The sequence below is a fragment of the Styela clava genome, chromosome 12 (genome assembly GCF_964204865.1).
Source record: "Styela clava chromosome 12, kaStyClav1.hap1.2, whole genome shotgun sequence".
NCBI classification, from domain to species: domain Eukaryota; kingdom Metazoa; phylum Chordata; class Ascidiacea; order Stolidobranchia; family Styelidae; genus Styela; species Styela clava.
In genome coordinates, this window is record NC_135261.1 from 2,906,910 (window position 1) to 2,921,112 (window position 14,203).

The window sequence follows — 14,203 nt, forward strand, 5'->3', positions numbered from 1 at the left end:
AATAAATATTACACATTGAAAATCACAAAATATGCCATGAAGCGGAAAAATATTCTCATTCAGCCAATCGAAATATCCTGATCGCGTTTTGATCATGTAACTCATATTTAATCTCTCGTCGACCAATATTGACCGCACAAATATGTTTCGAACGAGTACCATGACTATAATCTAAAGCAGCCCAACCTTTTTAATATCGCGGCACGCCTGTCACAAAACATGAACATTTTTCAGGCATATAGACAATTTAATCTAAAATAATAATAAACAAAGAAGATCAGATAAGGTAAATTTTATTCATGTGAATATAACATAACCTACCCATATTTAGTAACAGGCATAGAATAATATTGGTGAATGTCAGTAGCCTGGTATTCTACTACTGCTGCAATTTGTGGACGAATGTGAGGGTGAAACTTTTAACTCTCTGAGAGGGACACAATCTTAACGCAGGCAAGGGGTGGTCGCGTCAATAATTTCGTCTATATTTAAGCACATGTTGTATTTTTTTACAAAATCATCATTTCAGAAAAGTGTGATAATAGAAATGAACTGTTTTCTTACAATAATGTACACAATAGCGCCTTCGGAATAGGGTTGGGATTTCGGGACCAGTTTTTGAAATCCCGGTATCGGGATATCCCGGGATTGAGCCGTATAATCCCGGGATTTTTCGGGATTAAGTAAAAGATTGAAACAACTTGCATGGCAATAAAATCAGGTATTTATTTCATGTAACATTGGCGCAGAAATATTAAAGCATCTATCAGTGATACTGAACAGTAATACTGAACCATACTGAAAATTGGCACAGACATACATATTGCAATACATTATCAATAGGCCATATTTCAGGGTGATGGAGACGCGGGAAACCCGTACTGGTTACGTCTAATACTATATTATAAAGAAGAAAAAGTCGAACTAAGTATATGTAAATTGAAAAAAATTCTAGGTCAGTGGTTCACAATCTTTTTGATATCAAGGCACACTATTTAGCTCTTTCAATTTTCGCGGCACACATATCAAAAAACACAAACATTTTTTTATTCATAAAGAGAGCGATAGTCGAACGCGAACACATGGTTAATAGTTACCGATATTACAAATGTTTTCTTACATTAAAGTAAAGGATAGCGTCTTTGGAGCACATTACGCCCTTACTATGATCACACGTATTCTCACTTTTTTACAACCCAATTCATTTTTGTTACAATTCAGTACGTTTCTCCCATTGCCAAAATCATTCAATAGTGTTATTGTGGGCAATTGCGAGAGAAGTGAAAGAGGCAAATAAACTGTATTTCATTATAACAATTAATTATTATCGCTAAAAACACAAAATAGGTTTAAAGTTGTTATAAACAAAATTTCACCGCTTAACGTATCTTTTCACGCTATGAATTTCGTGCAAGGCCCGAGCACAATTTGATGGCAAAGATCATAGCATTTACTATGTCGAAACGCTTATTCTACTTTTCAGACCGCAAAAACTATCCGAAAAAGATGACCGTTTTTGTGTTCAAGATATGAAATAATCGTCAATTCAACCACGCTTTCGTGAAGTAGGGCAGTTTACTAAATTTCTTAAGGTTTTATTGCATCAGTATTTGGACTACCACGCGTTTCGCTACATTACTGGCATAATTACAGACCGCAGGGGTGGGAAAAAGAGTATATTTTCATCAAATCGAATAATTTTAACGAATTGTCGAATATTGAGCTGAACTCGGGATTTTATTCCGGTTTAGGTGCTCCCGAAGTATGCGAACCAAGATGGCGGACATCGGAACGTAACATGGGTAACAGGTTAGGGTTAGGCGATAATTTTTTTTCCAGTTTTCCTTATTTTAGTCCTATTATCAGTTCGAAGACTAGCCAAGAGCCTCCCGTAGTATTTATACCTAAAATTATGGCCTAACCCTAACCTAGTACACATATTACATTCCGATGTCCGCCATCTTGGTTCGCATACTTCGGGAACCCCCCGGTTTTTATCTTTTGGGTCGGCTTCGATCTTTCTTAATTAAAACCGTTGGTAAATTAACTGTCCCAATTTTAAGCTAAAAATATTATCATTTCTGACGCCGGAATGCGGATATTTATGAAGACCATAGTTAACCTTCTTGATTTTACTTTTCTATTGTGGCTGTTTTATTTTCGTATTCAATGATGAAAAAAAAATGCAAAGTCATTGCGTGAAGCCGTGAATGCTGAATGCTCTTTTGGGTTCAAATTATGAATAACTAAGTCGGTTGTAAAATTTTAGAAATATTTTGCACAATAATTCCACTTAGTCTGACTCACTCAAACTGTAAGCGTCGATGGGTTTTTTCAAAATAAGTATTAAATAAAATGGTATAGCCTACCATTTGTGAGAATATCTATATGTGGATAACAAAGCCTTAGAATCTCGGAATTTTTAGGAAATAATTGCGGATTAGGATTGAAAAAAAAACGGTCCAAATCCCGGAATCGGGATTTCCCGGGTCCCAAACCTACTTCGGAACACTTCACATTATTGTAAAGGATGCGTGGCCGCACGGGCAATACGTTGTCTTCAAACGCACCTCCGACCACGAACTACGGTTTTGCTCGCCCTTCCTCGCTGTGCGTTACGCCCTTATTGTTATCACAGGTAGAGTCACTTTTGCACAACCTTATTCTTTTTCGTTACAATTTGATATGTTTCTCCTGTAGCAAGTACATAAGGATAGGATAGGATTTACATATTTATCCCGGGGGAGAGGAAAGCCGATAAGACGGCTTATCCATATGGCGAACCACGGCCTCTCGTCCGGTTACCATTCCAAGTCGGGTATGGGATTAGTTTTACTGTATTGTTTGTTTTCGGAAGCCTGGACTTGGTGGTGGAGGAAGCCGTAACGTGAACCACCCAACGACGGCGAGGAGTCCAGCAATCCTCTCGCACATAACCATCCCTGCATGGCCCAATTCATTTCCTTTATGATATATTTCTCTCACTCAGTGTAGCTTGTCTTTGCCGTTCTTTGTTAGTTAGAAAATTTGGTTTCATCACATATACTTGCTTTAAGGTTTCAAGTGTAATTCGTTATTTGGATCAATTTGATTGTGCAACTTTACAATATAATACAACTTTACTTTACAACTTTCACGACTTACAACTGTGCAACTTTACAATATAATATATTGGCATTCAATACATTGTGTGCTTTTTGACCTCTGAAGGAGTCAAGATCGGAGTTACACTCTGTTAACGTGTGTTCAATAACACGGGAGTGTGGACACGCAGATAGGGTCGAATCTTTGTTGCCCTATACTCCCATTGCCAGAATAGTGATATTGTCGCCACTTGCGAAAAATGAAAACGACAAACAAACTCTATTTCATTACAACAATTAGGCTAATCATTATCGCTAAAAACACTAATTGGTTTGAAGTTGTTAGAAGCGCTAGACGTAATTTTTCACGTTATGAATTTCGTGCAAGACCGAGCATATATTGAAGGCAAGGATCATACAATTTACTATGTCGAAACAATTACTCGACTTTTCAGACCCAAGAAACCATTCGAAATTTTGTAAATAATTGCTAATTCTATCGAGCTTTCGTGAAATAGTGCAATTTTGTAAATTTATTGAAGATTTCATTGCATCCGTGTTTGGACTACCACGCGTTTTGCCAGATTCTGCTAAATTGTTAATAATAGTTGATGGCTAACGTAAAAATAATGTTCGAGCATACTTATCTCGGCTACGGTTTCACGTCTGTAGAGAAAAATTCTGTGCAATTGCCGCAATGCGTTCGTTGTACACTTGTTTGCCTTACGACCTTCTTCAATGATTATATGAAGCCCACATCAACCGAAGCCACAAATTTTCAAAGATCCATTCTCAGTTTGCTAAAATAAATCGCAGCTTCTTCATAATAAAAGCAAGTCATGTGGAAAAGATAAGATTCGACTGCATGGGACAATTTCAGATAAGTCTAAAGGCAATAGTGACGGCGGCTTATGCAGTCCCACTGCAAATAGCAGGGACCAAAAAGCCCCATAACATCGGTGAGACATTGGTAAAGCCTTGTCTACTCTAGAGCGATGGTCGGCAACCTTTTTGAAGTAACGAACCGGTAAAGCCTGACCAAAATTGTGGCGGACCACCTCATACAAACGGACTAAGCCTATGCAATAAACGATACGCATTAGGGAAATTAATGTTGAAAATATACTAAAAAACGAAATTGATGCTATTTAATGCGATATCTGTATTTGTTTGCTGGCCATTAACTGTTCCCATATTGGAGCTGTGGTAGACCTTGACACACGTAACGTGTTCATTACATCCAGACTACTTCGATATGTAGTTAACAATATTGAAAACCAGGCCTCACGTTAATAAGATTTCGGAAAAGGTAACAATGCCTGTAAACCTTCTGACTCTAGGAATGGTATTGATTGATGTTTTTTTTTTACCAAAATTATTTTTTTTACCCGATGTGCTAGCTTTATAATTATCCGGATTCTGACGTATAGAATTTGCACTGACTAGGCATGACCGGTTAGCTATGAGCAAGTAGCTCGTAGTAGTTACGTTCTTAGCGAGAAATATTTTGTTGGAGATATCTTATACCAGTGGCTCTTAAACAGTGGGGCGCGCCCCACAAGGGAGGCGTAGACCATTATTTGGGGGGGGGCGCGGGACTCGACAAATTATAAAAAAGGGGCGCAGATTGAAAAGTTTGAGAACCACTGTCTTATACAGACTGATGAGAAACATTCTTATACAAGCGTAGTGGAAACAATTGACCCAGCATCATTACGACATACTGATATTTCAATTGTTTGTGAAGTCAGACATGCTGCTCAAATGCGTTGTGTTTGTTTGGTTTGCTGCTGGGTGCTGATTTTTAGTCGTATGTTTGTGGTTGGATTGTAGAGGTTTTATTACGGCCTTGTCCATTTTTGTGTCACTATTCTGCGGACCGGCAGTAACCTTTCCGCGGACCGGCGATGGGCCGCGGCCCGGTGGTTGCCGACAACTGGCCTAGAGTGTGCAAATATTTTGCTGAACGAGTCTGTGGCGTCAAAGATAAAGCAGGTCTCCTTGTCCAATAACAATGATGCCCATTTATAAAAATAGATCCGGACATCCGGTCTATCATATCAAAATAACAACAGCAAAATTGATATTGACGGTATAATGTAAACTCAGATGCGTTATTTGTAATCTTATGTGTTGAATTATTCTATTCGATGAATAACACTGTTTTTTTTTACACGGATCGTCACTATCTTGGAATGCTAGAGGGTGATAGGATTGGATTTACATGTTATACCGGCGGAGAGGAAAGCCGATAAGACGGCTTAGCCGTATGGCCAACCACGTCCTCTCGTCCGGTTGCCATTCTATGTCGGGTATGGGATCGGTTAGTTATCTGTTTTTGGAAGCATGGGCGTAATGGTGGAAGATGCCGTAACCGACCAGCGGGTACTTGAACAACCCTACGACAGCGAGGAGTCCAGCAATCCTCCCGCACATAACTATCCCAGCATGGGATTCGAACCTGCGAAAGCACGCAGGGTGATAATAATTTCAGAGCCTAACGATTAGCACGATGAGCCACATCGCCGCGCCTAATTGTAGGCATTTACTAAAAAAGTCTTACCGATGTTTTTGACGGGAAAAATATTCTTTTTATGGGAGTCGATATGTTGTGTGAAATGAAAACTCAGCCCAAATCGGTATTAGGATAGGATTTACATATTTATCCCGGGGGAGAGGAAAGCCGATAAGACAGCTTATCCATTGGGAAATTTCAAGCATGGTTTGTAAACATTGCCTCGTTTTCGTGGTTTTGTCGTTGCCTGTTATTTGTCAGATTTCAGGTGTGTTTACGAAATTAGCTGTAAATGAGGTCAGTTAATTGCCGTTATGTTTTCCGATGAGTTTTAGTTTAGTTGCGGTAATCAAAAATTAGTCACGGGAAATCTGCGATAGGCTACGCCAAAATTCGCTGTCAGTATAGGTTACCGTACCGTTAGAGGTACCGGTACCCAAAATGACATCTGCGCCGCCGATAACGAACTTGCTAAAGCCGGCGATCTCTCCCCTATAGTGATCGTTGTGACGAGAAAACGAGAGAAATTGCTTGCTCGATTTCGGGTGAACGTCTGCGCGTTTTGGACGAGCATCCGCATACTTCGGTGGGCCTTATTACGCCACTGTGACGTCGAAATGACGTAATTTTTCGGTGACGTAGTCAGGTGGGGATTAGGATTGACATATGCAAAAATTGTTGAGCCAGATCAACTAGAAGTACATGTGGTACCGGTACTAAACTATACGGTACTATACCAGACCCAAAATACCGGTACACAACCAGGTACCGGTATTTTGTACCGGTATGTATTTATTCGGCCCTGTATTTTGATAAAAATGGACTCACTCCTAGAATAAACATTCAAAAATTTTGGGGAGACGTCCATCGGTACCGGTACCGTATGGCGGTATACCGGTACCGGGATTGCGAACCACGACTTTCGAACCTCTCGTTTGGTTACCGGTACCGGTACTATTCCATGTCAGGTTATGGGATTAGTTAGTTAGAATGAATGTATTTACCTACAGCCACCGGTAGATCTATATAAACCAGTGGTTCTCAACCGGGGGCCTCGAAGCATATCAAGGGGGGCCACGACACGAGTCTAGGAATTGATCATGGAGCAACTTTAAAATAAAATTCTTGGTCCAGGCGTTCATTGCCTGAATAAGTTATTTGCGACCGCAGGGTGTACCGGTATTCACCTTATGGATTGTGTGAATTGTGCGTGAATTGTTTGATCATACTGTCATAATGGAATTTGGATTCTTTCAATCAAAATAGTTCGCCGGTAGGCTGTCTAACCTGTAGATGGACAGTTCTGAATGACTGCGAGATAACCTTCTCTATTGTCAGATTGTATTATAGACAGACGCAAATGCCATTTGTAAATTCCTGATGCCCAAAATACACAAATGGAACGACAGTTACGTTGGCTTTTTTTTCAGCAAATAAATTGAAATGACAGAAAATGTGATCAAATCGCCGTGAGTAAAATCATCCCCCAGTGATAGGCGTTATCATCGGTTTCTTGCTTGCCAAGCGAGTTAGATAGACAAGAAAGCAACATTGGCCGAGACAGTGCCTAATATAAGGAATCTAGATTGCTGCAACCGCAAGATTGCCATTGGTTGTATACTGAAAAGCTTTTACTTTCTTGTCTGTCGTTTGCTTTTGCATTCTTTAAAAAGTGAAAACGTAACACAAATCAACACGTTCAGTTTTTTGGAATGGCGAAAAGGGGGGTTTCTAATTGTGTTTTTCATTTTTTTTCTGTTCACAATTGTGCCATTTTTATAGGAAGTCCGTGTTAACTTACCTATAAGAATTCCTTGTCTTACTAGATTTATAGAATGCCTAGATGAAATATATAGTTTGATTTAGTGGTTTTCAACATGCAGAGTGTAACAAAATGTGTGAATTTCATGACGAAACGCCTTTTTCACCAAACGAGCTTCGTTTTAAAGAAACAAGGGATCCCGTATCCAAAAGGTGTACCTGTTCCTCCAGATTACCCCACAGTAGCATATGTAAGTTTTTTTTGTACAACTCTTGGGCATAATAATCACAAATTTTTTCTCTATTTCTACAAACTATTAACCCCCGGTAATTTCCCTATATATGTAGTCTACAGCTCTAAACACATTGATGTCAGAATTTCTTTCAAATGCATATTTAATGTTGACCCAGGGGGTCAAACCTGATAACTCACTTCAATCAATAGTTCCTTGTATTTGTGCTTTTTTCAAAGTAATATAAATGTATAATAATTAGCCGTTACACACATAGTCATCCAATAACTGTGAATCCTATGGATAACAGTAAATTAGGGGGAGCTGACTTGGATGACCGTATGGTCGCCTTCCAGTCTTTACCAAAAACAGTGTCTATTTATTCGCATGTATGCATTTATATTTGTTTTGGTTGACAAATCAATAAATCTCTCTTATCCCAATTAGGATGCTTATTCACTCCCTTCGCTGCAAACAAAGCTTAGTAAAAATATCTACTGATATATAATATTGTGGAGCTATTAATTTTAAACGGCCCAGATTTTTTCTGGTTTGACATTGTCTGCCCAATTTATTACACAGTGGGTAAGGTGGTGGGCTGTAGATTTGAACATTAATAAATATGTGACCTGTGATACCTATTTTTTCATGTTTGCATATAAATGTATATTGCAGAGTTTTCAAAATAATTATCATAAACTTAGCATTTTAAGCATCATGTTTTTCATTCAGCAGTGCTTCTTTAGTTACCTCAAATAGTGCTATACATACTGTAGTTTTCATTCAATGGATATCACTTATTTCTAATCCTAATATTAGGTGGCATATGTATAATATAATAATAAAAACAAATAAAACTGATTATAGAATCAGGAAAGCAAATGAAACCTCAAGTAAGGTTTAAAGCGTACATATTTTAGGTGGGAAGGTATTGATAAAAGAAATAGTACATGTTCACTTACCCAAAAGTATTAAAACTAATTCAGGCACGCATGCACACACACACACACACACACACATACAATCATCCAGACTGATACATGATGAGTCGGGAGTGAAAAATATGGACTTTGGTTAAAATAAATTTAGGCTACTACTTGCGGTCGAAAAAAAATTTGATTTAGATGCTAAGTTTTAGATACTTTGATACCAGCTCTGAACACTGAAAGAATCAAATTTTGATGATAAATAATAAATTTATGCAAACGTTCTTTAATAATAGGTTAAAAGTCCTTGGTAAACTCATTTCTTTTAGAGTTTCTCCAGTGAATTCTGACTTTCCTATTACTATAAAAAGTCTGAAAAGCTTTTAAAACTTTTAGGACTTAATATATACGACTCGATTCTTGACTTTTAACTTTTGGGAATTTGTAAATATGACTCTGCTTATAATTTTTAGTTTTTAAAAATTGCGACTGCAACCCAGAACATGTCAAACTCCCGACTCCACCCTGGCAATCCAGCCCAGAGGTCAGGATGATAGACGAACTATGTTGATATCACAGGCTGGAGTTCAATTCCAACCTCACCCTGGTTGTGATGAATTTCACACAAATTAAAATTTTGTTGTTTTTCTAAGGATAGTAACATAGCGGCTTTTTCCTCAGCGCCTATTTCAAAGTATACGAGCTCGTTAGCATGAATGTTACATGGAACTTTACAACTTTAATTACCGAAATCACAGTTAAAAACATGTTTATTTTTTGTCTCAGTGGAAACTGCCAGATTACCTTGACCCACAGAGGTGGAATTATTTGAAAGAAAATAGATTCACGAAGCATCATGGTACGTTCTCTATGCAACGAGATGCACGAAAACGAGCTGTGGCAACTTTTTATGGACCTTTACGACATCGACTGATGTGTTTAAAAAGAAATCGAATCTTGCCGGATGAATTAAAGGTAGGTGTTTCTGTTGTACTTAGTCGATCTCTCCTAGGTAGCTATCAGTTTAGGACTTATTATAAAGCCCGATTACCATTACTTTCACCAACCAGCATTTGCTTGCTGGCAATGCACCGATATATAATCCCATATAGTTTAGGTAGCCCTTGGTATTTCAGCGATTGCTGGTAACTTTGCTCACCATTGAATCTCCTTTCATTCATATTTATTTATAAAAAAATGTTCCTTAAATCAGGGTTACGTGTACTTGCTGAGAAATGGAGACTTGTTTAAACCAGGTGTGTATTTCCCAGCGTGTGCGTAAATGCAGAATCGTTGGTGCTTCAGAAGTATAAGTACCAATATGGAAATAACTAATTTTGTTCGCCGACTTTACATCAAGTTGTATAGATGTACTGAACTTTCAGGCAGGGGGTATATTCACTTGGCTAACACAGACAGACCCCTAACTCGTAATAGAACTAAATGTAGGCAAAATTGTAATAAAATTATGGCCTTAACTCTATCCTGGTACACACACTACGGGGATACCGAATGTTTAGTCTGGTTGAAAAGTACAAGGTCATTAATAACGATATAGCACAGTTGAAACAGCAGCAGAAAAGTCGATGTTTTTGAACTGAGATCTATATTTACTATTACGCTAATTTATTGAGAATTTGATTTTAAATTTTGCTTGTGTTGTACGTGTCCCACCTAGACTAGGTTTAGTAAAGTAAGTTTTTTTCGATTACTATACCAACCGAATTAAAAACAACCGAAAATAATTTTCCGTGACTTTTTAGCGGTTTATATTTCTGCTGGTGCTGGATATAGATCACAAGCTCTCAGGGTTTTCAAACTTTAATCTATTTATCCATCTATGTTCATAATAACCCCCTTTTCATACCTTAAAACACTTTGGGACCCTCAAGACTGAAAGCCCACGTTATTCACAATTTTCATTTTGTACAAGCAGGAATCTAATGATATGTAAGAAGTGATTAATAAAGCACTGCAATCTTCCTGATTTTAGTTTACCTATCCAATTTAATACACACTGAGTGAGGGGGTGGCTGGTGGGTACAGGATTTGCTCTAAAAAAATAACTATTATGTTGAAAGCTCTAAACTTTTTAAAATTGATAAAATCTTTCAATTTTGACAAACTGTCACATACATACACTCTTGAGGTTATTGACAAAGATGGCGAACCACAGACTAGAGATGTACCGATGTATCGGTATCGGCAATATCGGCCATTTTTTCGGTATCGGTTAGATTAAGGCCGATATTTCAGATATATTTACCTTTTTGATATGGTCCAGAACGTTTTAAAAGATAAGTTGGAATACTACTTTTTAATTTATTTTTTGTCTAGAGAGATCGTGAGCTATGAGCCATACCCCCAATCCCGCGAGAGAATAGGATTCACGTATTTTTAGCTATTTATCAGCCAAATTAGCTCAACTAATTTGGCTATTTTTGCTGGCAAATTTTTATATTGATATTTTTAATATTACCTAGTAATTATGAAGAAATATATCAACACGGCACATAACAAAAAGCAATTGGGCGCCCAGTTTTAAATCATACAGTGGAATTGGGGTCCTTATTAACGGCACATGGACTTTTGGCACGGGTATAAATTCTAACTGTTTGTCGTCAAGTACGAGTGTCATTTAGTCCGACGACATCGATAAACTAAATTCGGACACAATTATCCCTCTACGCAGATATTAATTTTGTTTAACTACACAATTTCTTTATAGATAAATATTTGAAAAATGCTTTTAATTTGAACGTAGGACAGCGGCTCTAGAATGTGTGGGTGATATTCGATATTCTTTTCGATATTCGAAGGTCGCGATATAAACATTAAATTCAAATTGGACATCCCGGCTTATGAGTTTCAATTGAACATCGAGATTACTAGTGTTACTGTACAATGTATCTTAATCAGTTAAAGCATATGGATACCAAACATTAATTTCATATTATGTGACATATATATATATCTTTTTTTTCGATCTGAAATAATGTGTACTGTGAAGTTGTGAACAACGCTCAAAGACCATTGTTTTAACTCGTCTGCCCTACACAGCACACCTAATTAAGTAGTATTTACATAGTATCGGTATCGGAATATCGGTAATATCGACCTTTTTGTAGTATCGGTATTGGCTTTTTTAGCTGGTATCGGTATCGGCGACAAAAGTGGTATCGGTACATCTCTACCACAGACTCGCAAGTCTTGAAGAGATCTGTCATTTTTTGGTGACCCGTCAAGTCAAACTTCACCAACATTATAATTATAGTCCAGATAGGTGTAGTCCAGGGGTGTGCAACATTTTTTGTCCTTGTGCCATATAACCAATTTCGGGCATCTAGCTGGACTACAAAAAAAATTTAGCCTTATCTGTGCAGAAGAGGGCAGGGAAAAAAAACACGGTTATTTCTTGGCCATCGACATGAAAATGTTTAACCTAATTTATACAATATTTACAGGACATTGCATCTGAAGAGATGGTGCGATTGCCAAAAGATTCGATGCACAAAATGGTCAAGAGACGATGCGTTGTTACAGGACGAAGGAGAGGCAAGCGAAAGCGATGGAGGCTCAGTAGAATAGTTTTCAGAAAAATTGCTGATCATGGAAAAATGTCAGGAATTGAAAGAGCTTTTTGGTGAGATATATTTTTGGTTAATTGGATAAAGATTCTACTTTATTGAAGATAACTTTGCATAATTGAAAAGGGGCTGTATTTTTAATCACATCAATTTAGGATAGGAGTTGCATATTTATCCCGGGGGAGAGGAAAGTCTTCAAGGCGGCTTAATCAAATGAAGAACCACAAACTCTTGTCTGGTTACAGTTCCATGTCAGGTATTCATTAGTTATTTGTTTTCAGAAGCATGGACTTGATGGTGGAGGAAGCCGTAACCGACCAGCGGTTACGTGAACCACCCTACGGCGGCGAGAAGTCGAGCAATCCTCTTGCACATAGTCATCCCCGCATGGGATTCAAACCTGTGATCCCATGCAGGGGTGCGATGGCAAGCATATTTCTAAAGCTTAGCACGATGACTCGATGAGACACACTGCCGCGCAATTGCAATATTTTTACCTCAGATTTTTCAAAGGCCATTCACAACTAACCGCTGATATCTAACGATATGTTGGAGGAGCTATTATTTTAGGAGGGATTATAATCTTTCTGGTTCGGCATTGACTACACAATTTTTTACACTCTCGGTTGGGTGGTGGGCTGCAGAAGCAGTTTTTGCCTTCTCTCGAAAGATATTTAAAGCTGTAGTACCAGCTTGTGTGACAGCTAGTGCAGCAGCCAACAGATCTCATACTATAGTACTTGCTTGTGCGAGGTATAACTCTGTAGTGTGGTAGGCATCGTGCTATAATACTAGCGTGAGGTAGATTTCTGAATGCTCGCTGCCATTGTGCGTTCACATAACCGCTGTTCAGTTATGGCTTTCCTAACATCGAGTTTTGGCACCTAAAACAAATAACTGGGTTAAATAATTCAATACTTGACATGACTCGTAAGTCGTAACCTGACAAAAGGCGAGTATTTCTGTATATGATTATGCTGTCTCTACATGAGTGAAAATGAAAAATCCTATCCTGGTATAATATCTGGGTGCTATCTCAATGAATTATGTTTATTTTTCAGGGATGGAGGGTCACAAGGCAATTATGTCAGTTTATGGAAACAGACAAAGAAGAAGAAACATTGATATTTCTATTGTTTTATACTATTTATAAAAGTACTTTGATTTGGAAACCGACTTGTTGATATATGTTGCAGCATATAGGGTTTGGAAAACCAGTATTTAATGCAGTGGTTCCCAACCTTTTATGGCTTGTCACCCCTTTTCGGGGGCTTTTAGCACTCAAGGCCACCTGTTCACCAATCCAATGGTATTTATAGTGTTGTTTTGATTGGTAAATTCCAAAGCCTATCATGTCCAAACACCCTGTAAAGACAAGGGACCACGGTTAAGTAATGTTCATCTTGTAGAGTAGGCTACCTGTGTGTATTGTCAGTTTGTACAGTTTTCAAAATAAATTATCTACCTGCTCATCTATTTGTTAACGTTGCGCAATGAATGGCTGCCCAGATCGGCAGTTATGTATTGGGTTTTGACCGATCTAGCCATATTTAAAATGTCTTGCTTCATTAATTGATGTGTTCACTGTAACCTTGTTGTGTGGACTAAAAATATAGTATAGAAGCGTTCCCAGTAGAAAATTCCGCGTATGGCAATATATCCGATTATATCTTGTTTAAATTCGTATTTCTTGACAAACGGCAAAGTTTCGAGAGAAACCCAACATAATATTTACAATGTCCAGAAAGCATTTTTCTTTCGCGGGCCTCCTAAAACAATTTATGTTGTTTCCCTTCGTTTTATTTTTAGTGTTTTACAATGCCGCTTTTCAATCGAAAAATTTGGATTCACTCCTTTATTATTATCTTTAGCATCTGGTCGTCGACTACTATAATATAATAACTCGTTTTTCACAAAAACTCACAATTCCATGGGAGAACCGAAAACTAATTATTGTCGTCCTCTTGGAAAAAGACATGTTATATGTTGGTGAAAGTTTATAATTTTTCAGGGAAAATAAATACCAATGTGAGGGTGCTTACGGCCCTAATTGCACGTCGCGCTGACGAAAATTATTATTAACGACTTTTTTCGTCTC

General features: G+C 37.9%; 1 protein-coding gene across 1 annotated transcript; it reads left to right on the forward strand.

The window, feature by feature from the left end:
• The first annotated feature begins 7,378 nt into the window (after nt 1-7,378).
• On the forward strand, nt 7,379-13,581 carry LOC120329607 (small ribosomal subunit protein uS14m-like). Its single transcript, XM_039396316.2, has 4 exons — nt 7,379-7,610; nt 9,305-9,493; nt 11,983-12,161; nt 13,167-13,581. The coding sequence occupies exons 1-4, from the start codon at nt 7,476-7,478 to the stop codon at nt 13,228-13,230; spliced, it is 567 nt and encodes a 188-aa protein (XP_039252250.1). The 5' UTR covers nt 7,379-7,475; the 3' UTR covers nt 13,231-13,581.
• The last annotated feature ends 622 nt before the right edge of the window (nt 13,582-14,203 follow it).

Bases quoted from the DNA above. Each gene is read 5' to 3' on its own strand.
- LOC120329607 (XM_039396316.2), top strand. From the start codon at position 7,476: ATGCAGAGTGTAACAAAATGTGTGAATTTCATGACGAAACGCCTTTTT. The intron at 7,611-9,304 runs GTAAGTTTTTTT...TTTTTGTCTCAG, and splicing joins ATTACCCCACAGTAGCATAT to TGGAAACTGCCAGATTACCT. The intron at 9,494-11,982 runs GTAGGTGTTTCT...CAATATTTACAG, and splicing joins TCTTGCCGGATGAATTAAAG to GACATTGCATCTGAAGAGAT.